General features: G+C 45.3%; 1 protein-coding gene across 1 annotated transcript in view; it reads left to right on the top strand.

Annotated features, from left to right (window-relative positions):
- The window catches only part of GPC4 (glypican 4), a 67,231-nt gene that overhangs the window by 19,855 nt on the left and 20,847 nt on the right, over positions 1-26,529 (top strand). Inside the window, exons 2-3 of the mRNA XM_056491237.1 lie at positions 10,639-10,797; positions 24,496-24,887. Of these exons, the coding sequence (XP_056347212.1) occupies positions 10,639-10,797; positions 24,496-24,887 (551 nt within the window). The remainder of the gene's footprint in view (positions 1-10,638; positions 10,798-24,495; positions 24,888-26,529) is intronic.

The following is a 26,529-nucleotide window of genomic DNA, read 5'->3' as shown; positions in this document are numbered from 1 at the left end:
GAAGTTGAGTTCTCCCTTAAAGACTTCAAGGCTGTTGGAGCAAATACTTCTGCAGTTGGTGGGAAGCATCCTCCAAGTGTCTGGTTCTGTTTTTGTGCAGGGAGCTGATGTCCCCTGACTGCTCGTCCTGGGGCTGGCAGGAGGCTCCTGCTGAAGCACTTTCTGTGCCAGTGAGTTTGTTTTGAGCAATGGCTGAGTGCTGTTGGAGGTGCTTACAGGACCCTGCCTCCCCTCCTAGGTCATGCTGGTTATCAGGTCTTGCAGAAAGGCCACGGGTGTCTCTGAGCTTGAATAAGGGGGGGATTTAAGAAGCAAAGCCCTCAGGCTTGATCCTCAGCAAACCAGAGTGTGTGAAATGCTGTCTGGAGCCAACCATCCATCATCAAGTGGTACTAGAGGGCAGCCAGACCAAAAAGAGTTATTCACATTGTATTTCTGTGCTTTGGGGAAGATCTGTCCCTGCCTGGAAGAAAGTGAGGTTTGCATGTGTCCCAGCCAGAGGATGGAGAGAAGATGCTCTTCGAGGCTGTGGGACCCTCCAGGAAAACCTCTGTTTATTTGCCTTGTGTCAAGGGAGGGGATCAGAGTGGGTCTGGGGGCACCAGGGGCCTGTGATTCTCTGCAGGATGGACAAGCTGCCCAGGTGAACTCCTTCTGCCTTGGTTTGAGCTGTTCCTGATAGCAGCAGTCCAAAGCTCAGTTTTCTGTGCTGTACAGAGGTGCCTTGGCTGGCAGTGGGGGTATGCAGAGACAGGGAGGTGCCTGGTTTCCCAACTGTTAGATTACAGCTGGACTTTGCTACACCTGAACCCTTTTTTTATTTATACTTCCAGTTACCACAAGTCCTGACCCCAAAAACCCCAAGCAAGCAATACTCTTGCAGAGGATAGGGTGTTTCTCCTTGGTACAGATCTTGGGCTCACTTTTGCTCCCTCCCTGGGTGGGATTCCTGGGCTCAGTGGGGGTGGCTGGGGGCATGCAGGGCACCAGGAGGAAGGAGATAAGGACTTGGTGCTCTGGTCCCAAGTCCAGGCTGCCTGTGCTGTTGGGAAGAGAGCCCTGCCATTGGCAGCTGTGTGGGACAAGGAACTCACATGCCTTTTGCCATCAAGGCAAGGGCAGTAGAAGCTGTTTTCCTCTCCATGTCACTTAAGACTTTTGGGTGGTCCTGGCTCTTTGCTGAGCCCCTGCCTCCAGCTTTTCTCCCTGCCCAAAACTACCCAAGGCAGGATAAAGGAGCATGTCCATAGAGTGGAAAACATTGCCCTGCTACTTCCCAGATATTTGTGTATTTATTCATACACTGCCCTTTAATATAGTTGTTTGCAGTTGGTCTTGTGTTTTTGTTTGGGTTTGTTTTTTTCTTGTTTATTTTTTTTTCCCCTTATCTTCTGTATAAAGTTGGTCTCAGAATTGCACAGGTTCCACAGTGCCTATTTTGGATCCCGCAATAGGGAATTAATCTCTCTGGAAGTTAATTAACATCTCTCTTGTGTTCCAATTTATAGATTAGATTATTGTTTGTATAAAGCCTGGGATATTTTTTTAATTTTATTTTAAGTCGAAAACAGGAAATTGTGGCTAAATTCCACGAGCTTTGTTTCTTATTTGAGGAATTAAAAACATCTTTAGGTTTTGGGGTTTTTTAAAAAATTTTTGCTTGGGTCACAGCTGCCAGTTTGCATGCCTTTAGTGCTCTTACTGCTGTGGGACTCATGGAAATGGTGTAGCTCTGCTTTGTGTCGTGGTGCATGTGTGGTTTTGCTTGTGCAAGTAGGAAAGCTTCACTTCTGTTGAGCCCCTGCATAGCTGATAACTATGAAGTGGGGGATGTTCAGGGGGTTTGGCCACCCAGCCACAATGCCAGTGCCTTGGGACAGTGGTGTTTGTTCTGAAATGTGCCAGTGCCACCAGTTGGGACAACAGTGGCTTCTCATGGTAGTGCAGCTCTCAGCTGACATCTGTCTTACTGAGTGCCTCCACAAAACCATGAATGTCTTACATCCTTTTTAGTTCCTTTTGTGATTTTTGGGAGTATTTTTCCACATAAAGCATGACCCTCAGAATCACAAGGGTCATCTACTGCCAGATCTGGGACTTGCCAGTGGATGACCAGTCTGCTGGCACAAATAGGTAAGCCTGGGTGCATCTCAACAAGAACCTACTGTGTGGCTCTGAAATGAGTTTTTGTGCACTGACACTGGAATCAGCTGTGTTTGAAAAGGAAAAAATTACTGGAAAAGTGGTTGCCAGTGGCATATTCCTGCTTTTTCCTGCCTGCCCACGTGTGGTGCCACCCAGCTCTGGTGTCAGCATCCCTGGAGGTGCTTGATGGAGGGTCTGGGGCATGCAGAGGGAAGGGGGCCAAAAGTGGAGGGAGAAAATGTTAAGAAGGAAAAATATTCCAATTTAAGTGACATTTGTTGTGATGGAATCAGTTTTGGTCAGAGGCTGCTTTTTTTTGGCAAATAGCCGAAAGCTTTAGGGGGAAAAAAATAAAAACAGGCAACTTTTTTGGCTTTGTTTTCCCTTCTTAATGGGGAATTTGAGGGGGGGGGGAAGAGAAGTTTCACAACAAAAGTAACTGTCTCTCAGCCAGATCTCTTCTATTTGCTGTTCCTTGTGCCTGAGGCTTCAGTTATTCTGTGTATTTGCTGTTCCAAATGGATTCTCTTCCCTGCCACCCCTTTTGCCCCCTTTAATTGCATGAAATCAGACTTGGTGAGGTTTTTTGGATTACCCTGGTAAAATCTGCTGGCCAATCTCTGTTGAATTTTGAAGTCTGATTGCTGGCTGTGTGCAACTTCTTTTACCCTTAGGTAAAGGTAAGATTACTGACTGTAGGAATTGGGCTTTTTACATGTTCTTTAGTAGGTGATGGAGGGGCTCAGATATCCTGGAGGTGCGTTGGTCTAGTATCTCTATCCAACCTCTCCACCAGAGAAGTGAGAGAAAAACCACAATCATTTTCAGCATACCTTGTCCCTTGTATAAAACCACTCACTTAGTACATGTAGGCAGAGACATGTTATGAAAACTATTTCATGACTAAAGAATTTAGTGATAATAAAGAGAATTTGCATTTCCTAAGTTCTCACTCAGAGCTACCTGAGTAAAACCAGGAGGGTTTTTTGGTTTTGTTTTTTTTTAATTAAGAAACAACTCTTGGTTTTCATTGAAGGTTTCTGTCTTAGCTAGAGCCAGGGAGAATCCTCTAGTTAGCCAGAGTTATTTCCTTTTCAGATTTGCTTAAATAATAAGTTTAATTATGTAATATTTTAATATTCTTTTTTTTCCCCTTGCCTTATTTGTATATTCAGGTCTTTGTGTGGTTTCTCTCTCTTTTGATGTTTGCAGAAATGTATTATCTTCATCTGTCTGGTTTGTGTTTGGTGTGCCACTAATTGACTCAATATCCTGTTTGTTGGAATGAAAGCAGGCTCTATCATGGCATATTTTTCCAGGGTGTAAAACCTTGCAGTATTTGGGCCACCCTGTCGGGTAGGAAATTGTTGGCTGTGCTTTGGAAACGAAGCAGTGATGGTATTTTTCCTCAGGTGAGCTGGATTTTGGCTTTTAATGAACTCTTTAAACCTCACTGAAGGCAAGATCCTGCATCCCCCTTGCTTAGCCATCACCTGCAAAGGGCAGAGTCCCCAGCCCAGATGTGCTGTAGAGAGCTTTTGGGTTTGGTCCTTGGGGTCTTCCACCTGAACCTCTCCATTATCCCAATTTGAGAGCTGGGCAGGAGGATCTCAGTTGACCAGAGATGCTTCTCTGGGCTGCTGTGTAGAGCAGAAACAGATCTTTATCTTTTGTTTGGGGCTGAAAAGCTGGTTAGGAGTGTGGGAAGGGCTTTCCTGGTGTATCCCTGCCCAGGAGGGATGTCCCAAATTCACTCTGGTTGACCTCAGCAGACAGCATTTACCCAGACTTGGTCCTTCAGGGACTGGCTCTGTCATCAGGTCCAGGATGAGCTTTGCAGTGGTTATTTGGACCTGGGTGGGTGGATGCAAGAGCCCTCTTTGTGTCCTAAGTTGCTCTTTCCAGTAGAAAATTAAGTTTCTTAATGTGCATTTGGCTTAATGTGCACACATGAATATAAATCTTTCTTGTTCTCTGCACTCCCTGACCCTCTTGGCAGTAAATTTGGGAACCCAAAGCTGTCAACAAAGCAAAATGGAAAAATAGAAGCCAGACAGACCTTGGTTGTATACGATATTTTAAGTAACTGTAGGTACGCGCTATGGAAATAATTAGGATTATTTGTTGTGTTGAAGGGAGGTATGTCACTGAGGTATTGTGTGCACTGCCATTCCTGTGCCTGCAAGATGGATTAGCAGCTGAGTTAACAGATGCAGTAAAGCTCAGCTGAAAATAGTTCACTGTTGTTAAGCGTAGGTGAAAGGGCTTTGGTTTGGGTATCAAAGAGTGTATTTTGACTGCTTGACAAGTTTTCAAAAAAAAAAAAAAAATCATTTCACTATTATAAGCTTTCTCTGTGAGTCTGGGGAATTTTTTTTGTGCCATTAGAGTAATCAGCAAAAAACTGAAATGCACATTGATTAATAACCTAAGTGGAAGTGCGGGGAAACAAGTGGCTTTAATATTAATAAGGCAAATAAACTATGTATATAAAACAGTTGCTAATTGGGTGGGATGTTAAATATGCTGCATGCTGCTGGCTCATGGTGCCAAAATGTGGTACTTCCACTAGTCAGCTTCGGGAGCTGACTACATAGTGAAGATGTCTCCTGGCTTAAAAAATCTTGGGTGGTTGGAAAAAAAAAAAAAAGGGTTCAGGTGGGGATGAGAATCCATGATGGTTGAATCCAGGAGCAAGATGATCTGTGACTGTGAAAGGGCTGGAGCCCCATGCCTGGATGGAGAGAGGTGCTGGCTGCTGACCTTCATGGTGGGGACCTGAGTTAGGGAACATGGGGTGTGCTCTCTCTTTTGGTGATTTTTAGGTCTGAGATCCCAACAGAAAATACTGATGTTTTGAGGAGGGAAGAAAGAAAAGCTGACTCTGGTTGCATGAGCCTTTAGAATGGGAATGGGAAAGGGAAATGATTCACATTGGAAAATTGGGCTAACATTTACATTGGAAACATTGGGGTATGTTATTCTGTGTCTGGTGATAGATGTAGGGAGGCTGCTGCACAAAGTGCTTCTCCTGGAAGTGTGTAATGGAAGTAAAGGTTTGGGATGGTTGTAACACTATGCACTCAGGAGCATCGGGGGAAGTACAGCCCCAGATGTGCCAGCCTGGTTTGCCCTGCTCTGGTCAGAGGGTGCCACAGCAGCTCTGCATCATTTGCAGGATGTGAGCTTAGGATTCTGACTCTGCTGCCCTTGGTGGATGTGTCACCACTGTTAGCAGGACTTCAGTGCTGTTCCACATTTCACATCCCTTCCTTCCTGGCACGCGACCATCTCCACAGGAGTATTCGCCCCAGTAAAATAAACACAAGGCCAGCAGCAGCACAGATTTAAAGCAAGTGGAGAACACTGACCACCCAGTGAAAAAGGAGAGCTCTGATAAGAGGCATCAACTAAAAATTCAAGTTTGCTTTTTCTGCCAGGAAGAAAGTGTATCTCGAAGCAGTGTGTGTCTGTGACAGCCAGGGAGGAGGTGGCAGGGCTGCTTTGGGGCAGCATACCCCAGAGACAGATATTTTTTCCTCCCTTTGGTGTTCACAGCTTAGTGCAATTTCACCTGGAAGTAGCTGAATGCCAAGACTCCCTGCATTTTGCTCGTGCTCTTTGTTAGCAGGTATCTAACAAGTGTAAGCAGTGATTGTGCTGTGGCTGTGCCAACATCCTGCAGCGCCTCGAAGATGGACAAGAGCTCAGGTCCATTCCCAGAGGTGCTGAGCATCCCCAGATCATTTTGTAGCCAGGAAAAGGGGGCATTTTTGGTATTTTGGGTAAATCAAAGGTGACTGGATTGAGTGGACAGTTCAGTAGCTGTGTCTGTCTCAATGACTCCACCAGAGTCAATCACAAGCTCATGCTTTTCTTTCTTCTTCTTGCCCTTTGCTAATGCGGGGCCGGAGCAGTGGAGCTGTGCTCAGGGGTGATGCTAGTGTTTCTTGTCATCTTTGTTGGGGGTTTTGTAAAGCCTCAGTAGCATGTCAATTATATATGATGGGTGGAAGCCTAATATTCTGTGATAATTAGAAGGCAAGTCTAGTGTGAAATTGGATTAGGGTCCGGCATTACAGTCTGGGATTCCTTTGGTAGTTGGTTCAGAGGAAGTCATAAAACTCCTTTAAAGATGACACAGGCCCATGTGTGCTAGAGGGGAGAGGCAGAGCACAAGGCTGAAGTGCTGGCCCCACTTTCAGGTCCCCAGCAGTGTTTGCCTCATGCTCTTCTACCGCCCAACCTTAACCCAGCCTGACTTCTCACATGGGAGCAAAGTCCAGCAATAACGTCTCAGACCATAAACCACTTCTGGCTTGTTTACTGAGCTCCAGTGAAGGGCTGGGCTGTGTGGGGAGCCTTTTAATGAAATACCCCCTCCCCACCTCCCAGTAAACCACTCCTGAAACTTCAGCTAGTTTTGCAGTTATCTGTCCTTAAAGTATGAGCTTGGTTAAGGCAAGGAGAAGCAGGCTGGGAAGGCATGCTAGACATCCAGAAACAGAATTTTGAAAAGGTCTTGGAAAATTGTGTGGTAAAGAAGTGCTTTTCAGTATCATGTAATCCCTGAATTTGCACTGCTCACTTACTCATTTGATGAAAACTTGTTTTTCAACACATTGCGAAGTAGTTACTTGATTTGGAAGAAACTCTGTGTGCCTGGAGTCTGCTAATATGGTGTTTCTGTAATGGTTTAAATCATACATTTGCAATATTACCTTTCTGAGCACATTTGCTTGGATGTACAGATGGTAACGTCATGTACCGTCACATTTCTGTCTTTAAACAACCACCTCCATATCCCAGAGGTGTGCTGTTAACCAGCCAAGGAGCAGATATCTTCCATAATTTTTGGTCCCTCATTTCTCTCTCTGTACTTATATATATCATAAAATAAGGCAAAGCCTTGTTGCAACAGGCCATGAGAAAGATCTGCCACAAATCCACGTCAAGCTGTGGTGATGGTGTGCATATGTAGTAGGTATTTGGAGTCAATCTCTGCTACTTGAGCTCTTTTTGCCATGCAGCCCCCTATGTGATGATTGCACACCCTGCCAAACAATTCAATAAAAAAACCTAACTTGAAAGGAGGCTGTGGCAGAGTTATATTTTTGCTCTGCTCACATGGTGATAAATTACAAAAGCTGCCGAGGTTTTCACGCTCAACAGTAGATGAAGAGCTGCCTTGTATGGGCATTGTTTGATGAGTTTTAACTTGGGAAATAATTATTGCTGATTGTGTCCTTGACAGTGAGCACACACCATGAGTGTTCTCTACATAACATACATAAACATCAGATCTCTGCTAAGTGTGCCTAAATACAGAAATTTTTCACTCATTTTCCTTGGAGGAGTTCACTGCCAGCTTGACAAAGAGCATTGATCTTGGCTCCAGGTTGGTGTTTGTGTGTGCAGAACTGCTCCATGCTCAGGTGGAGCTCTCCAGCCTTCATCCCTCCCATTGCCCTGGTGGTAGCACCATGGTGTTTGAAAGCTGTTTGATGATGTCTTGCATCAGGGTCTGTCTGCATGGGATGAGTCCCATGGATGGATCCTGCATGGATCAGCTCAGCTAGCAGATTTAAAAGGCCAGATATGGGATTTCTCACACACTGTGCCAATGTTGGTTGGCTGTGTTGTTAGGGCTGTGGATGTGCTAAGGACAAACCTCTGTGTGGGAAAACTGAGGCCCCCAGTGACTTTCCAGTGGCATCTCCCACTGTGGAATAAGAAAACTGCAAGAAAAGCAGCCCACAGACCTAAACTTTATGTTTTTTAAATGCTGGGTAGCAGAGTGCATCCTCCTATGATTAGCACTGAGTAGCCAGAGCTCTTCAGCTCCAGACAGAGCTAATTCTTGATCATGAGCCAAGACCACATAGTGCTGACATGACTGAGAAATATCTTCCATAATTAGATTGCTAGGTCATTCATTTTTGAGTGTCTGAGTTACATTTTGGAGCATTATTTCTTAATGATCAACCAAATGGGATCTGTGCAAGCTTGATTTACTGTCAGTAGTGCTCTTGCTTGGCTTTGCACGTGTGTCCTGGGGAGACACTGTCAAATCTGGGACAAAGGGGATTAGAGGAAATTATTTTGCTTTGTAACATTAGGTAGGATGGTAACTGTGGTTTAATAATGTAAAATAGATGTGAAACTGATACCTATATTTGTGAAATACCTCTGGGCTTTTTTTAAAATAATAAATAACTTGGAGAAGTTGTTAAAACCACTGTATTACAGCTTGTAGGGCATTTATGGACAAATTCAGAAGTATCTGTGAAGTGTAACTAGGAAAAGAAATCCTGCTATCAGTAGGTCTGAATTTGCTTTGCTGCTGTTCATGGTTAATGTTCTGTCAGAGTCCTTAGTCCTGTATTGGAATTGGAGCAGAGATTCAAGCAGAAATGCTTAGGCACTTTCTTATTTTGATGGTTGCTAGTAAGGTGGGCTCAGAGAGGGGTGCCCAGCCATGCTCCAGGATGAATTTAGTGGGCAGGATCTGAAAATCTGGGTGCACCCCTTCCTCTTTTTTAAATAAATTACAAAGCCACCTGGAACTGCCTCCCTTGGAGCTGTGTATTTGCTGCTAGAGATGCTCCTCTGAGACAGAAAGAAGTAGTCAGTGGAAAAAAAGCTGTATCTGTAAGGAGTCAGTGAGATTTTTGTGTTTTCCGTAAAGCTGTGCTTAAGCAGTGCTGCTTCCCGTAGCAGACTTTGAACTTTCTGTAATTGAAGAGCAGTGGATGGTCTTGTGCAATAAATTAGCTGTGTCAGAATTATCTGCTGGTCAAGGTCTCTCTGTAATGCCACAGAAAACAAACAAACCCTGTAGCATAACAGGGAAATAGGTTTTAGGAGGAGAGGTTCTTAGGAACTATGTGTATATATATAGAGAGAGAGAGAGAAAAAAAAATATTTGTGTTGTTTTTTTAAGATGGCCCTGAAATGTCTGTAAGGTGAGACACTAACTTTCTGGGCTAGAAAGTCATGCAAAGTGATACAAGGGTTCACTACCTGGGCAAAAGACATTGCTGAGAAATCTTGCACAAGGCAGGCAGAGCATCAGCTTGTTCTGTTAACCATGGGCATGCTTTGAACTGCCCAAAACCTGTCTTTGTTTCTCTAAACCCAGTTTTGATGCTCTAGCAGGTAGCATGGATGGCTCTTCCTTAAATGTGTGGTGCACTGCCTGTCAGGAAGATGTTATTTTCTGCTTGGGGGCTGACAGGTCCCTTGCAGCTCTGACAGTGAATCTCTGAACCTCCACGGTGCTTGGAGGTCCTTGTGACTTCCAGGGTGGGGGCAGGCAGGGAAGAGCTTTCCCTTCTCCATCTGTTTCCCCAGAATTAAGGATAAGGTCTGGCAGCAGGGTGTGAAATGGGAAAGAAGGCAGCAGCTTACATGTTGGCTGTGTCTTTTAAAATACCATCTGACTTGGAAACATGAATTTCTCATCCTGACTGCTTGTTTTGATGGGATCTTCTGTGTTGACAAAGATTTGCAAAATTTGCCCAAATTTGAACCACTTTGGCATCAGCCTGCCTGCTTGGTGTTGGTGCTGGATTGTGGAGCCTGTCAGAGAGCTGGAGCTGAGGGCTGCTGTGCCAGGGGTTTGTCTTGGCCCAAAACTTGACAGTGGTGTTTTACAGGTGGTGCTGGAAGGGGACACCTTCATCCCACACTGCTGCAAGGCACCTAAAAGCAAATTATATGGGTCCAGATCCTATGTCCTGGTTGTCTGAGGGATTTTTAAATGGAGCTGTTGCAGATACTGAAACACTTGCTTATCCCTCTGACCAAGCCAACTTGAGCCAGATGACTCTTATGAAAGAATTATCTTAAGGGAAAAAAATCTGTTTGAAGTCTTCAAAAACAAACCCCCCTGTTTCCTCCAGGATGATGACAGAAAACTGCAAAATTAGGAGCTGGGAAATATGAAGCATTTTCATGAGCCATTGCATAAAGCAAGTATGATTTAGTGTCAGTGACAACTGTGCTTCTAAGAGAGACTCCTTCTCCTCTGATATTTGGTCTGGGGAGGGGTGAAGAAGAAAGCACTTATCTGGACAAAAAGGGCCATTGCCACTGATGTTGTGTATTAACTGAATGAACTGGAAGTATTTAAAATACTCAGCAAAAACTTCATGCAAGTTACCATATACAATATATCTATATACAGGTCAATTTTCTGGTTCTTCAAATTATATTGTACAGGATGAGTATCTGTTTATTCTATTTATTAACTGAGTAAGTAAGAAATCACTTTTTAATATTCTCTCAGAAAGACAAAGTTTTTACATGTGTTGCTATAAAGTTTATCTAAGGAATCAGGTTTTGATGTGCTCGGTCCAGCACTCACAGTTGGGAGGATCTCCTTTAAAAAAAATGGTGCTGCAAATCTTCACCCACCCTGCCTCATGAGACCCTTTTTCTCTGGCATAGAGTGTCCTTTTAACTTGGGATATCTTTTTCTCTGCTTTTCAGGTGACCACTTGAAAGTCTGCTCACAAGGCTACACATGCTGCTCTCAAGAAATGGAGGAGAAGTACAGTCAGCAGAGTAAACACGACTTCAGAAACGCTGTCGTAGAGCTTAGCAATCACCTACAAAACATGTTTAGTTCTCGATACAAGAAGTTTGATGGTAAGTGCAGAGACCTTGAACTTGCCCTCCTTGGGATAAAAATGTGAAAAATCCCCATTCTGTTCTTTTCTATGCAGTTTTTCTGCTCTGTCTCCCCCTTTGCTGGGAAAGTTCATGACTCGGCTCAGAGGGCAGAGCATGCCTTGTTTTGCAATCCTGTGAGAGAGAAGTATTTGCTGATTATGGCTGCTTGTTTCCCAAAGAGAGAGATCTTTCTTTCTGATTAACCTTTTGAAAAGCCATTCTGCTCTAATGTAAGATTGCAGTGGGTTTTGCTGGTCCGTCCCTGCAGCGCATGTAATTGTAACGTGCACATCTTGCAGCCTGGATCCACAACAATGCTGATCTTTCCCAGTAAGTTGGGAACCCACAGGATTTGTATCCATCTCACTTTTAGCCTTTGGGGCTAAGCAGAGCAGCAGATAAACACAGAGTGGTTTTGTTTAGGGGCCGAGGGTTCAAGTGTGATGCAGGGTCAGAACCATAATGAACAAGTCTCGGCTGAGTTCCCATCGCTGGAGTGATGCTAACTGCTGACAGATAAGCAAATGACTGGTCTGGGTATTGCCCTTGGGTCCACGGTGTGTCCTGTCAGACTGGCTCTCCATAGGGCATGCCTGGCTCATGGGAGCTGCAAGAAGAAGCTCCTTTTGGAGATAGCTGGCACACAGCCAGCCCTGCCCACCTTGCAGCCCGGTGCTTTTCCTTTGAGGGCTCTTCTGCAAACAGTTGAAGTCGATGCCTAGACACTGGGCACAGCACCTGGCTGAGGTCCTAGGGCATTTCTTGGTTTGCTTCTGAGCTGTTGGTTGGTTCCTGTGGGGCTTTGTAGGTGCCTCAGTGCTCCCACACACTGTAGCCCCTGTTGCCTTGGGCAGCTTGGGGGGAAGAGCAGGATGTTAGGCTGCTGCTTGGGTTGTCCTTCTAGGCTGGGGCAGTGAGGTGACAGCCACTGCATATGGAAGTATCTGATAGCTCAAGTGGAGTGGGTTGCTCACACAGTTCTGCATGTACATCACCATCACACTTTGTGGTAAAGGACAGTTCCCCCATGCAGCTTCTCTGGATGTTTGTTCCCTTGTTTGGTCCTTGGTTCAATGTGAGTTTTGTATGAATATCCCAAAGTGTGTGCTTTGAACCTTCCAGCAACCTCCTCTGCACTACTACAGCGGGTAGCAGCCTCTTGCTTTCAAAAGGGATTGGCACTTGGGTGAGAGAAAAAAAATCCCTGGGTATGAAATTGCAGTGAGTCAAAGCAGAATTATGCAATCGTCTTGATAGCATCTAAATCTGCTGGCTAAATATTTCCCTCTTAACCTCTGTTGTCTCTACCTGCTGGTACACCAAAGGGGTGATAGAGGGAGAACCAAAGTGTCTAGACTTGCAAGCTTATTAAATGCAGAACAAGACACTTAATGAAATCCAGCCCATAGATAAGCCTGTTCAAAGAGACCAGAGGAGCAGCATCTGCTTCACCTTAAATGAACGACGAGGCTTTTTGAAATGCTGTATTGAAAACAAAGAGCATGCACGGGTTGCTGCATTAGCATCCCTGACATGGAGCAGACATCCTGTGAGGTGCATCTGTCCCTTTTTTGGGGGAGGGATGGTTGCAGGGCTGTGTGAGGGCAGGGAGACATTAAGCCAAGCTGAGATGGTTGCCTGTCAAAGCACAAGGCTGCAAAATAGGTGAGCTTTGGAAGGGAGCCTGCACAAACTGTTCTGTCTGTGCTGTGTGGCTCTCCTGTCAGCCCCTTAGAGCATCCTCTGTGCTGGTCTTACTCTCACTTTAGCCTGAGAGTTCCTTGACTGGCAAGTCTGAAAGGGGATGGTGTTGTTCAGCTGTTCCTGAAAGCTGGATTTACTGTGCCCAGCCTGTCCCTCAAGGGTGTGTCTCTGCCCCATGTGAAACTAATGAAGGAGAACTGGCAACCTCCTCAGCCTGTCCCAGAGCCTAATGACTCTGTCTTTGAGTGCTAATATCAGAACTAAATCTTCATTTGCTGCAGACAAAGCTGATTTGGGATTTTTTTAATCTTACCTGGAGTGGAAGTAGAGATGAACTGATAACCACCCTCTCTCATTTACCTCTTGGGAGGCTTTTAATCATGACTGCCTGTCTCCCTCCAGCCCAGTCACCTGGAGGCTGAAGGCACACCTTCCTGCTGGTTGCTGGGGCAGGTTGATGAGTCTCCTTGCTTAGGTCCTCAGACTCTTCTGCAAAAACGTTGGAGTTCCATGTCCTAGCTGCTGTGTTCTGTTTAAGAGCCTGCTGTTGAATGTTTGGCTGCTTGTGAGATGGCGTTTTCTTCCTTTGGTCTTGGTGCTTGGTCTTCAGATCAGCTGTGGTCAGTTGTGTCTTGCACGTTTTAAGTTATTCTTACCCAGCATAATTCATCCCACCCTTTTTGATCTAATGTACCCAAACTGCAGGAAGGAGAGGCAATCAAGCTCTGTATATTTGATCTTTAGGGATGAGACTGGAAAAGGACACAATCCCTTCCAGAGCTGCTCTTCTGCATGGACCCAAGCTCTGATTTTACTATTTGCAGCTTTTCAGGGCTTCCTTATCACTTGTAGCTAAATCCATTCAAATGCAAATAAAACTGGTAAAAATGAGCTGTACACCTTCCTTAGTTTAACACGAAATCCTCTGTGCTACAGCTGTGCAGAGTGACTGAGTAAGCAGGATGAATTATTACAGAGACCAAATCCACTTCAAGTGGAGTGGACACTTCTCTTGCAGGGTGACACATCCCCAGGCTGCAATCAGCCGCTCCAGGATGCAGCCCAAACAGCAAACCCTGTCCTCCAGCCCTTTGGAAATCTTTGTTGTGGGCTCTCTGGCTGCTAATTTCCCAGCCTTGACATTCAGGTCTGGGAGGAGAGGCAAACCTGTGCTGCCTCCGTTATGTGCTTGACCTTTGCAGCAGTTGCTGCTGCAGAAGGACAGTCCAAGTGGCGGCGTGTCCTTTGCATGGAGGCTGGGATGCCCTGTGGCTTCTGAAGTGTTTGCATCAGCTGTTGCTGGAGCGCTGTGTGCTGTTGGAACTGTTGCCAGAATTGCTCTGATCTGACACCAAAGCCGTACAGAAATGGATTATCTCCCCTTTAATCAGGAGCATGGAACAATCTGCTGATTATCCATCCCCAAAGGGCTGAGCAGGAGTCATTTTGGCTCCCAGTGCATGATGTGACAGCATCAGATCCTCCTGTGTGTATTTGGTTTGCTGGCACTGGGAGGACTTGTGAACTCAGGAGTCCCATATCTTACATATCCTGTCTAAATATTTGCTTACAGTACAGGTATGTATGCTCCTGGAGGTCTCCCCTGTTGTAATTTAAACCACTAGCCTGATGCCAGTGTACCAGTAAAGAGATGTATTTTCAGCAGCAAGAGAAATGCTTTTTTTTTGTTAAAATAAAAAATGATTTGTGAATTGTTGGATTCACCGTTACTAAATTATTTTAGAGGTGAAGATTTGCTTATTAATCTCAGATGTGTTTATGGGCTTCTTTGAGAAATTAGTGGGTAAAATTTTCTGGCCATGTAAGTGTCTCACTCTTTGACAATGACATTCATGGGAAAGCTGTAACTGACTGAGGTGACGTGCTACGGAAGCAGCTATAGCAGTCAGGGATTTAAACACCCCCTCCCTTTTTAAATAAAATCTCTTGTGCCTTATCTTCACAACTCAGTGCCCTCCCCTTCACTCTCTCAGGGATTAATAACATTAATAGAATTAATGGTGACATTAAGACTGCATAAATACTCAGTTCCATGTATTAAATTCGAACTTTCACCTCTTTTGCCCTTTGAGGCTGAAGTTTTCCACGCCAGGCTCTGTGCTAGCCAACAGTGCTTTGGGGAAACTGCTCAGCTGTTTTGAGGAATTGGAGCCAGGACAGGACATAGCCCATAACTCTTCTGCAGCGTTTCCGCTGTTCTGTTGCTTCCTAGATAAGATGTTCTTACTTTTTAAAGACTCATCCTGAATCTCTTGGAAGACGTAACCGTTGTGCCAAGCCCTTTTCTGGGGGGAGAAATAGAGGGGCTGCTGAGTCCCACAAGCTCCTTGTTTCTCTTGCCCCTGTATTTCACAAGCACTTTTGCTGTTGCACTTGAACCAAGTTGTGTCCTTTTTTTTTTTTTTTTTTTTTGTGCACTCCAGACTTAGGCAAGGCAGCAAACTTCTACAACCCCCATTGTACAGGAGGGAAGTGTACAAGCTGATCTGTCTCTGGGCTGGGTTTGGTGTTCTCAAAGCCCAGAAGACAGAAGGATTTGTATCAAATGGAACAACCCGAGCCAGCATCTGGGAAGTGATTAAATACTGAGAGTTCCATTTCTGATCCAGTCTCCCTGAATTTTCCATTAGCATTTAAGGTAAAACAAATACAGAAGTGTAAAAGGAAGCCCTTTGGGGATAGTAAGTGGAAAGAAACCAAATCCAAGAAGAAAGAGCTGGCCAGGGGTCCCCAGGTCCGTGGTGCACACAACCACTCTGCTGTACAGGGATTGGGCAGAGGGGCTGGAGAGGGATTCCTGTTCCTGGGCTCCATGTCTGTATTGGGCAGGGTAGCTACAGGTAAAAAGTGTGATGATGATGAGCATCATTGAAGTATCCCAGGGTACCTTTGACCTTCTAGTGTGAGCCCTGTGTTAGTCCTGGGTGCATGAATTTCTTCCAATAACTGGTATGTGGCTCAATCTGAGAGACTGGTCAGGAAAACATTGGCCAAATAGCTTCCAAGCTCTGCTGAAACTGGAGGAAAAATCCTGGAATTCATTTCTGAATTGAGTTTTTGTTGTTCAGATAACCCTTTGCTTCCAGCTGCTGTCTCCAGGTACAAGTTATGGGGGAGGTGTGCTGGTGCAGAGGGACACATAGCTGGGATGTATTAGTAACTGGGAAGGACACAGAAGGGACAAGGGAAAGCTTTTGGTGGTCTCCTTTCTGCTGCTTCAGGCAATGTGGAAACAGTGAAAGATGAGCCCCACAGGTGCCCAGCCTGCTGCTCCTATAGTTAGAATTTGGCAGCCCATTGGGGTGCTCTGCCTTACCAAAATAACTGCCCTTTGGGGACCTTCATCTCACATTAACTCTTTTACTGGGAGCTGCCTGTGAGAGCAGAGACCTGGGCCCTTGTCCTGCTCCTTTGGCAGGGTCCCCCCATGTCTGTGGCACCCAGGACCATGGGGTCAGTGCTGCTGCCAGCACGTTCATATCTGCAGGGGGCAGCTCCAGGTGTGCTGGCACAGCTGGAGCACTGAGAAGAGACCTGGTGGACCTCTGCTGTGCCAGAGTTGCATGGAGTTTGAGCTTCTGAATAAATTTGTGGTGGGAAGAGCTCTCCCCTTGCCACCCACCTTCAGGCAAGTGCACTGATGACCATGGCATGGTTAAGGTACAAATAATAGGGTGCTCTGGTCTATGCTGCCACTCCTGTTGAGGTGAAGGCACAGCTTTGTTCTGCCCTCTCTAGAAGTGGATGGCACCAAACCTCTTACCAACGAGGGCAGGAAGTGTTGGGAAGATATACCTCAAGGAAACTGTTGTGGAGAGGCAATCCTTTGGACTTGGTTTGGGATTGGTCCTCACTGAGGATAGGGAGTGACTGAGGAGAAGCTGGAGGGAGCAACCACCAACACGCTTCCTTTAGAAAATCCCACTTGTGGGCTTTTGTTTGTGCTTTCCCACTCAATGCAACAGCAATGAAACAAATTGTCTGCTGTCTGTGCCTTGGAAGTTTGGTTATTCTTTGTTTTTATTCAACTGGCTCCTCTCCATCTGGAGGTTTTTAAAGAGGTACATGATTTTTAGTGTTATTCATTGAGAAGGGTGATGCTTGTCTGATAAGTGGTGAAACCAGGCCTCTCTTTTACGAGGCTTGGAAAGATCCTAAGGTCAAGTCCAAGTTACCACAGAAGTAGGAAATCTCATGGGGTGAGGTGAAGGGGGTTCCTGCCCTGTTGGTTAGGAGAGGGGAAAAAAAGAAGTTACTAGTTCTTGTAACTTATCAAAGACTTCAGCAAGGGGCAAAAGCAGTTTGTGTATGGGCTTGAGAGGATCAAACACTCTCTTATATGATCTCAGGTCAAAGCAGTTCTGCTCTAAAGGTCACAGGTAAAATGCTCATATCCTTTTGGCTTTTTTTCCCCAAAAGCAAAGATGTGGGCAACATGCTTTGTACTTGGCTACAGGAAACGTGCCTGGTGCTCTCTGGTTACTAATTGCTGTCAACCAGTCAATGAGCTATTGTTTGTCTGTTTAAAATTAACTCTCTCTTCCTCCTTCCTGCACAAAGGAGCCACCAAGCCTCTGTGCATAGTCCTGGTATCTGCTGCCCTGGATGCCCATTTTGGTGCTGGTGGTTTGGATTGGGGGTGTGATAACCCACTGGTGCAGAGTTGGAGCTGTTCTATTAGTGTTTAATGTACTGTAATGTCTTGGTGTCCAGCCACTCACGTGCTGGCTGAACAAATAAGAGGCAGCCCCAGCTGGAAGAGCTCTCCCTGCAAGTGTAATGAGATGAGGGTAACTGAGGTAATGGAAACAAGAAAGACATCCCCACTGTTCAGTAGTGCAGGCCCTCCTCACACTCTGACAGCAGTGGGAAGGGAGGCTTGGGAAAACATGTACCTGTGAAATACCTTACTTAGTGTCCCAGAAGGTTCCTTTGAGCTAGGAGCATGTGGGAGGCAGCCTGAAGGAGCTCACTTCCAGGTGAAGTTTGGGCTGGGAACTTGGGGTATTGGTACCAAATGGGTGTGGGGCAAAGGCTGAAGCACTGAGACATCACAGGTGAGTCTGAAGAGATCAAGGAATGGGTGCAGTGAAAATTAGACATGGGGGGAGTAGAGGGAAGAGCAAACAATGGAGGAAGAAGAAACAGCTGCAGAGAGGAGCATTGAGGAAGAGGTGTTGCAAGGAGGGTGATGGAAGTGCTGGGAATGATTGGCCTGCTGCTTGGGGAGGAGGCAACATGGAAGCAGTGAAAGAAGATTCAGTATAGCTGTCCAAAAATGGGATATGTGAGCAGTGACAGTCCCTGAAAGCAGGGATGAGGGGGCTATGCAATCTGGGCTTATCCTGCTGCATGGGATGTGCAGGGCAGGATGGACTGGGAGGGGAAGGGACCAAGAGCATTTCTCACTGTTTTCCTGATGTATGGGATGACTGGTACATAGAGCAGGATGCAATGTGCTGCTGTTTGTTTCTTGAATCACAGACAGCAATCTCCATGTTGCCCTCCTCCATTGCTCCTTACTCTCTAACAAGCTCGGTCTCAGTGTGGTGGTGCTACTCAGTGCTGTGTGTTATCTTCTGCCCTGGACTTCTGGACTCCTACTAGCCCCACAGTGCTCCAGAAACCAGAACTTCTAGAAATCTTGCTTTTTGATGGTTTTGTTTTTGTTTTTTTAACCTATAAGCCCAGTTGTTTTTGTTGTCTTGACTTTCACTAATCAAGCAAAGTTTATGGAGATGTTGTTCCTCCCAGCTCTGCAGCGTTCACATATTGGGACTGTTGCTGTGACACTGGCAAGATGTAAGCCTGTACTTCTTCAAGGCCTGTGAAAAGAGTTCTTCCCATGTCAATAAGTGCTAACACATGTTTGAAAACAGGACAGATAAACAGCTTGTGGATCTGCCCTGCCCTTCTGAGTTCATATTCAATAAATGTGTTAACACTATGTGTTCATGGGTTTCTCAACACTTCCGGAAAAAGGTTGTTAAGCTGGGATTTGTTTTTCCCTGGTGGAAATTACAAATGCTGTATATGCAATAAAGGAAGTGAAGGCATATTAAAAATAATGAAGGACATTCAGAAAAAAATAATTGCTTTCCTCTCTTTGGTTTAGGTGGCATGGCTGTGGATGGCTTCAGCCTCTAGGTGAAGAGAGCTTTGAAACATTTGTCTCTTTTCTCCCAAATTCCATTTATCTGTCTGGATTGAATTTTGCTTCACACAGTAGGAGCAGCTGCAGGGTGGAGTTTGGATGTGCAGATGCACCTCTGGAAAAGGCAGGGACGGAGCCGGCGCCGGCCCTTCCCCGGCACAGCCTGCGGGGCCGTGGCTTGGGCAGGAGCATTTCTCTGGGAATCCATCTTGCTGATGTGGGCATTTTATGAGTAAACCTTTTAAGGAGAAAATATAATTAATCTCTTTGTGGCAGTGTTCTCCTGTACACACTAGTAAGCATAATTGTCCATACAGACAAGCAAATTAAAGGTTTTGGTAAGACAGACGGTCCTTAATTAATCATAATCTGGACAATATATTAAGAGTATGCTCAAAAAGCTGGGTGGCAAATTATCTGAAACTAATTAATTGTGCCTATAAAAATTCAGCATGTTCCATATGCGTGTTTGAACCTGGTTTTATTTGTTTTTTGAGGTGGTTGAGTAATTGCACGTCTACCTGGGATCTGTGTGTGTAGTTAATTTGCAAACCTCAAACAGAGTAAGGCCAGCTGAAAACTCAGCTCTTAACTAAGGAAACCTGGTGTGTGGGAAATTCAGCATGTCTGGTGGCTTCTGGGAGCAGAAAGGTGTGTGGCAGCCCTGGTGTCCTTTTGGAAGAGCAGCAGCACACCTGAACACAGCCAACAGATGGGTCTCTGTAGCAAGCACACTGGCTCTACAGCCTTGCTGAACTCTTGGATAAGACTAGGCTTTTTTTTCCACTGCAGTTCAGGTTTCCTTTGTTCTCTAAAACGTGGGGGTTTTAGGTGCTGAGCCCTGGGTCACTGATGATTTGACTCTTTGCAGTGCCTACAAGAAGAGTAAGCAGGGTGCTGTGGAGCACTGTGCCTCTCTGTGTGAAAGTATTCCCTGAAATAAATGAGTTTTGCTCCTGAAGGAAGGTAAAGAAACTGAGAGCACAGCTTTGCACTCCTGCAGTGGTCAGCTCTGGATTCACCCCTGGGGAAGGGCTGGGGAGGCTGAGGACACCAGTGCTTGGGTCCTGACACAGGGCAGGTGGTGGCAGGAGAGAGCTCAGACCAGGCACTTCTTGCTGTCTTTTCCTTTGTTGACAATGCATGTACAGAAATGCCAAACCTGTCTGTGGGAGAAAGGGAACATGCCCCTTTGATGTGTTCATCTCATTTCCAGGAGCTGCCTTTGATTTTGGTAGGACTGTGCCCTACAACACTGAGGTCTTCTCAGGAAAATCCCTCTTGTATGAAAATCCCACTCTTGAAATATCTGAAAATGTTAGCACAAGGAATAGGAAAATGCTGCATCCCTTCTTACTTAAAAAAAAAAAAAGAAAATAAATGAGAATATTTTCAGGTGACACCTATGAATCCAAGATCAAAAATATATTGGGTCTGAAAGTCAGAAGTAGAAGTGTTGTCTGGAGGTGGGATTTACTCTGTCTCGCAGTGGGTGGAGTGACTGTGTTTCTTCAATTAGCTCATGTATCTGTTATTTGGAAGAAAGATTGTTTTGAGTTATTCTGGCAGTGGAATCTGATGTCATGTGGAAGCACCTTGGGGAGATGCTGTGCTCTCCTGCACTGGGTTACTGGCAGGGCTGGTCTGCCCTCAAGCTGCAAAGAGGTAATATATCTTATTACCTGAAAAAAAGGAAATTGCTAAGTAACTATGGTTATGTTTCTCAGTGTGCTCTTTTAAAGAATGGTTTGTTCAAAAGCAGAGATGTTTTTCCCCAAGATTTTTATTGAAGACATGGCACATATGTCACATCCTGTCTTTCTTACCATTTCATGACATCTCTAGACTTTCACCAAGTGGTGGGCATTGAAATTCTACCCTGAAATTCAAAAATGTTAAAAGAATAAACAGCCTGGAGCTGTAGATTGCCCTGACTGCAGATTACTGCCTTTTCTGCCTCTTAAAGTTAATTGCTTTGGAAATGTCATCTTCCTTTGAGCATCAAAGCCTGTAGAATGCACAGGATTTATTTTGCAATACAGACAAATTTTAAAATTGTTTCTTGCCTTAAGAAAGGCTTTGTGGCTCTGGTCCCACCAGTGCTGGTTCCCTCAGCCTGGAGCTCATCCTCCTGAGCATCACCTTGAGTGGGAAGGTGACTTTGCATCAGCAGGACTTTGGCTGAGGTGTGCTGAAGCAGTACAGCATGGCCTTGCCCTGGGTCAGGTTGAACCAGAGCTGGCTGTGCTGTGTTATCCCAAGCCTTGCCTGTGGTTCATCCTCTCTGTGTAACCCAGCCCTCTCTGCAGGCTCTGCTCTTAGTCAGGAGAGCCAGGGGACCTTGGAGCTGCTCTCGCAGGTCAGTTGGTGAAGCCCTTCCCAGCCCTGTGTGTGCCTGTTTGTCGACAAGAGGGGCCAGCCCTTGTCCAGGGAGTTTAAACAAGATAACTGGAGGGGGGAGAGAGCCTGCCATCCCTCCAGATAGCAGTGTCTGAGAGAGCACCGGCAAAGTATGATTTGTCGTCTGTGAAGAATGTTTGCCTTTGACAGCTTTTCACAGGAAGCCTGTCAGAGTGATAATTTAATGAGTACAGATTGCTTGCAACACAGCTGTAAAACGTGCTTTTACAGTGCTGTAAAATAAGCAACTGGGGCCTTTGTGTGTTTGCTTTGTTTGAGAACAAGTCAACTTCTAATACAAATGAAAGGTGGTCATTTATTTTACCCAGCAAACAGTCAAGACGTGAGAGAGGAACCTGCCATTTTTCTTCTTGTGGTGGCAAGGTTAATGCTGGGTTATGTTGGTGTTTGCTAATCAGCTCATTTCTGTGAAGGAGAGAATTAGTATATAATTAGATATAGGGAGTTCCTAGTCAGATTAGCATTTAACTCATAAAAAGGACTTTCAGGCTTTTTTCTTTTCCTTGCAGACATCTATCTCATAGTTTGCTCAGAGAAAAGATTAATGTTCCTTCTGGCGCCCTAGCTGGTGTCTCAGTGTGGAGGAGAAACTGAGGATTCAGACTTACACTGTGCCTATAGCTACATTAAAATGCATCTGTATATATTATTTAATTGCTGCTGCTGACCAGGTTAAGAGTGCTGTGTGTTGCTTGGAGGAGGATGCCATGCTGGCTGCATCCCTGCTTGCTGATGTTGAGTGCCCTTCATTCCCAGTGTTTGGCATCACCCCTTCCCACCATCCAACCTCACCTCCCCCCCAGGAGCCTCGAGGAGCCAGCAGTGGCACCCAGTGGCCAAACCACAGGTGCTGGTCACCAGGGCATTCTGTCTGGCATGTTCAGGGATACAAGTCTGGCAGGGGTGGATGCTGACTCCAGGCTGCAGACAAAACCTCCTCTGCCCCCTTTCTTTGAGAACAAGAGTTTTCTGTCCATGAAAATCATGGCTGAAGCTTGAGCCAGAGACAGCAGGGCTGTGCATGCATGCTGCCTCCTTCAGCAGTGCTGTGTTGGGCTTTTGGAAGTGCCTGCTTTTGGTAGGAAGCTTTCATTTCCTTTACTTACCTTCCTTTCAGGCAAGGAAAAGCTGCTGGCTGGAAGGCTGCAGGTGTGCAGATATTTGCTGCTAATTAGATTGCAGTGGTTTTTTTTTTTTTTTTTTGGTGATAATTAATGAACATACCTGGTTCTAGCCCACATGAAAAATTACTAAGAAATTAAGAGCTCGAAAGCCTGGATACAGTTTATTCAACTTCCACTTTGGAGTGTAACTGATAAAATTAGTTTGGGCAGGAGAATAAATTGGTTATGGTAATACAGATGTATTACTTAAGATAACTTTCTTGGCTTAAAACATTGCTTTGGGTTGTTTAGGCTGATGATTGGAGCTATCTGATAGATTTGCCATCAATATAATTTCAAAAATCTAACTCTTTTTGAATAGTTTGCTGATGTATCTAACAGGTTTTGTGCCTGGTACAGAAGTATTTAAATAAACAACTTATTTGGTGATACTAGAAGGTCTGAGCAAAGGAAGGAAGTGAGCCTTCAAAATGATTAAGTGAATTAGAAATTAATATACACCAAGCTAATCTCTATAGTATAAACTCAACAGAAAAAAATCTTCCTGGAGAGGAAATGCCAGTCATGGGAACGAAAGTGGAGGTTCCTGCTGATATTGGACAGAGGACGTGTTGGGTGTTTGAAATCAATCTCCTCTTCCCTGGATCATTTCTCTTGTGCTCCTAAGAGGCTGCATTATATACAGCCATGTCAGGCACTGAACCCCATGACTTTGTTCATCAGGAACTCATGGAATGTTTCAGTTTTTCCAGAAAATGTTTTCTGTGTTAGGCTTTGTTTGTACTGGAGCACTTTGAAGACGAAAATCTGAACTTCAGCATACTTTTAATGTCTTTTAACAAGGTTTAAATTCACACTGGGCCAAAATATTTCCCCCCACACTTATAACAACTTCTAGCTCTAAGCATTGCTCCTTTGAGGATTTAGAAAACCACAGAGGCATGTTTTATTAAAAAATATTTATTGAATATGAGTCACAGAAAAGCAGAGGTCAGAATCCTCAATTGCTGGTGGCATGCATAAAATAATCTGTTTCCTCACCCGGCTGCACCCACTCCCTGGGGTGCTGATGCTCCCTGAGGGGCTGGAGCAAACAGGCATGGGAGGCTTAGTCCCAGTGGCACCTTCCTTGCTCTCCTTAGCTGCCCCCAAGGCCATAGAGCTGGGAGCTTTTTTCCCAAAATGGGCCAAATGCTTTTAGACCCCTCCCCTATCTTTTATTTTATTTTATCTCGTCTGTGCCTAATCTCCAAGGCAAAGGCTTTGTGGCAGGGTAGTTTGTGCTTAGACCCACTTGTCAAAGTTGTGGTGATGTGTTCTTGGAGGATGTGTTCTTTGAACTGCTTCTGCAGTGGCATCATCATTAGGTCAGCTTGTTATGAGTGTTGGAGACACTGCCAGGATATGGCAGCAGCCACTCTCTGGGCTGTCCAGCACTCCCAGAGAGTGAACCAAAGTGGAGATTTGCTCTTACAAAGTGATAAAAATCACAAACCCTATCTGTCCTTCGTCATTTGAAAAATACCTTGTCATTGTGCCAAGTGTTTAGCCCTTAGATTTTAAGCAAATTCTGGTATAATTATGGGGATTTTTGCACTGCCACAAGCATCTGAAGCCCTTTCTGCAGTTGGGACCAATTGGGTAAGTGGTCAGGCCTTGCCCTGAGAGATGACGAACATGCAGGATGGGAGAAAGAGCCTGCAGCTAGATTTGTAAATTTTTTAAAGAATATATTAAAATTTGTTCATTTTTGAGGCTGATTTATGATAATCTTGGAAAGTCAATTGTCAAGAACTGAAAAGAAGGACTCATTTGTGCAAAACATCTGTTTAACAAAACCACCTTTTTTCTTTCCAAGATGTTGCTCTTTGGAATGATATCTTTTCAGATGCCTACATGGCAACATCAGAAGCTTTTGGGCTTTTTTTGTCTTTTTGCTGACATATCATAATATTCAATCATAATATTCATATTTGTGTCAGGAAAGATTTGGCTCATACAAGTCTTCCAGTCTATAGAGATTTGACTCATACAAGTCTTCCAATCTATAGAGAGTTTTGGAGATTGGTTTATGAAGATTAATCAAAAATTTTGAGATCTAGAGATTGTTTGAAAATTTCTGGGGGAGTCCCTTAATTTCCCGTTTCAGTTTGATGATGGTCTCGTGCTAATTCCCCAGTCAAGCAGCAGTTGTAGGAGTGTGTGAACACACAACCCCTGTTTACTACATCTTCTCTCCCTCTTGCCTAGAGTTCTTCAAAGAGCTGCTGGAGAACGCCGAGAAGTCTCTGAACGACATGTTTGTGCGGACGTACGGCCGGCTGTACATGCAGAACTCGGAGCTGTTCAAGGACCTCTTCGTGGAGCTGAAGCGCTACTACGTGGGCGGCAACGTCAACCTGGAGGAGATGCTGAACGAGTTCTGGGCGCGCCTGCTGGAGCGCATGTTCCGGCTGGTGAACCCGCAGTACCACTTCACGGACGAGTACCTGGAGTGCGTCAGCAAGTACACGGAGCAGCTGAAGCCCTTCGGGGACGTGCCGCGCAAGCTCAAGCTGCAGGTGACGCGCGCCTTCGTGGCCGCCCGCACCTTCGCGCAGGGCCTGGCCGTCGCCAGGGACGTCATCAGCAAAGTGTCTGCGGTGAGCTCTGCCCCTGGGTGTCCCTTGGAGCTGTGCTGGCAGCAGCGTCTCCCTGCTGTCCTGGCCCTGAAGGTGGTGATCTGTGCTCTGTCTGTGTAGGCTGTGCTGTTGTGCGGTAGAGTCACGTTCTGAGGACATCACTGCCCAGTTCCACAGGTGGATGCTTTCCTCCTGTCTGGGGAACAGCAACAGCCGGAAATTAAATGCCTTCTGCAGTGGAAATAACCATGTTTGCTTGTGTAATATCTTCTTCTTAATATTGCCTTTAAATTACAGTGAGTCAGGGATGCTACAGGCATCTATTAGGAGCAGCTGATGATTTGCTCCTCGCTCCAGGGCATGGGGAGAGGCAGTTCGCATGAGCAAACAGCACTTCTGTGATAACAGTAAGCTAGAGCCATCTGCACAGGGCAGAAGCCCCTTGTGCTTGGTGCCACACATGCAGCACAAGTTAGACCTCAGACTTTTATAGCAGAGTCACTTTTTGGGGGGATAAAACAGCTGTGATGTGTTGGTCTCCCTCTTCATATAAATCTCTTTGGAGTTGTTTAAGTGGGGTGACTGCTTTTTTGACATAAGATTTGTCTTTAATTTTAGTCTGAATTGTATGGTATAGGGAACAGTCAATAATCCCCTTGAAGTGATTACGTAAGATAACAAATATTAGTGGCTTCCTTTTAACAAACTCAGCTCATTTCCTGTGGGCTGTGGAAGATTTATTGGAATCATTTAATTGGGCAGAGAGACTTTTACTTTCCTCTACCTGGTTATGGAGTAATAAAACATGAGGCTGAAAGAGCAGGCAGGAGTTTGCATCACCCCAAGTGCCAGGGAAGAAAAAAACAAAGAATGCAGTTCTGTAGGCAGCACAAAGAGCATCCTTAAATGAGATAATCATTCAAATTTCTTTGACTTATGGGGATAATATTAAAATACTGTCTTTGAGAACAGGGGAAAAAATAAGTCTGCTTCCATGTTGATTTTTCTTGAAGAGAAATGAGGCAAGCAGCTGGCAATAGGCCAGAACATGTATGGAAGGGCAAAGAATATTAGCAAGGAAGGAGTTGCTTAACTAGAATACTCAGACTCCAGGAGTGGGTTGTAAGTTAGCAGTGACAAGTTTAGGTCCTTGGACACCTTGGCTCCCCACCTAATAGAGATGACTCTCAGGTCAGATTGCTGTACTGCTGATTGAGGATGTGTGTGTGACATGGGGTCACTCTTGGGAGATCACAAAACCTTTCAGCCTCAGGGATGCTGTCCTGGTGGGAGGGGTGGTGGCAGATGAAGCGTGTTGTCTCTGTGCCAGGCCACTGGCCAAGCCTGCTGACTCTTGTTTGGGGTTTCAGGTTTTGTGGCCCTTGTTTTGTGGCTGTGTGGCATCTCTTGTGGTCAGGGGATGGGGTTTTCACTGCTGTAGAGTGTGGATGAAATAATGGGTGGGAGGTCTGCCCATTAAGCCCCTGTACAGTGCAATTACTTGATAGGCAGTAAACGTGCATGGGTGAGGGATTGTGTTTATGCTCCATCTGCTCAGAATTCATCAAAACGTCTCCAGAGCTGACACGGAACCACAAGGGCTGCAGTCCCTGCATCTGTTACAAATCAGTCGTGAACCCGAGGTGGCGTCGTGATTTCTCTT

This window comes from Oenanthe melanoleuca, chromosome 4A (genome assembly GCF_029582105.1).
Source record: "Oenanthe melanoleuca isolate GR-GAL-2019-014 chromosome 4A, OMel1.0, whole genome shotgun sequence".
NCBI lineage: Eukaryota > Metazoa > Chordata > Aves > Passeriformes > Muscicapidae > Oenanthe > Oenanthe melanoleuca.
The sequence above is the reverse complement of the archived record's forward strand: the minus strand, read 5'-3'. Positions and strand labels throughout refer to the sequence as shown.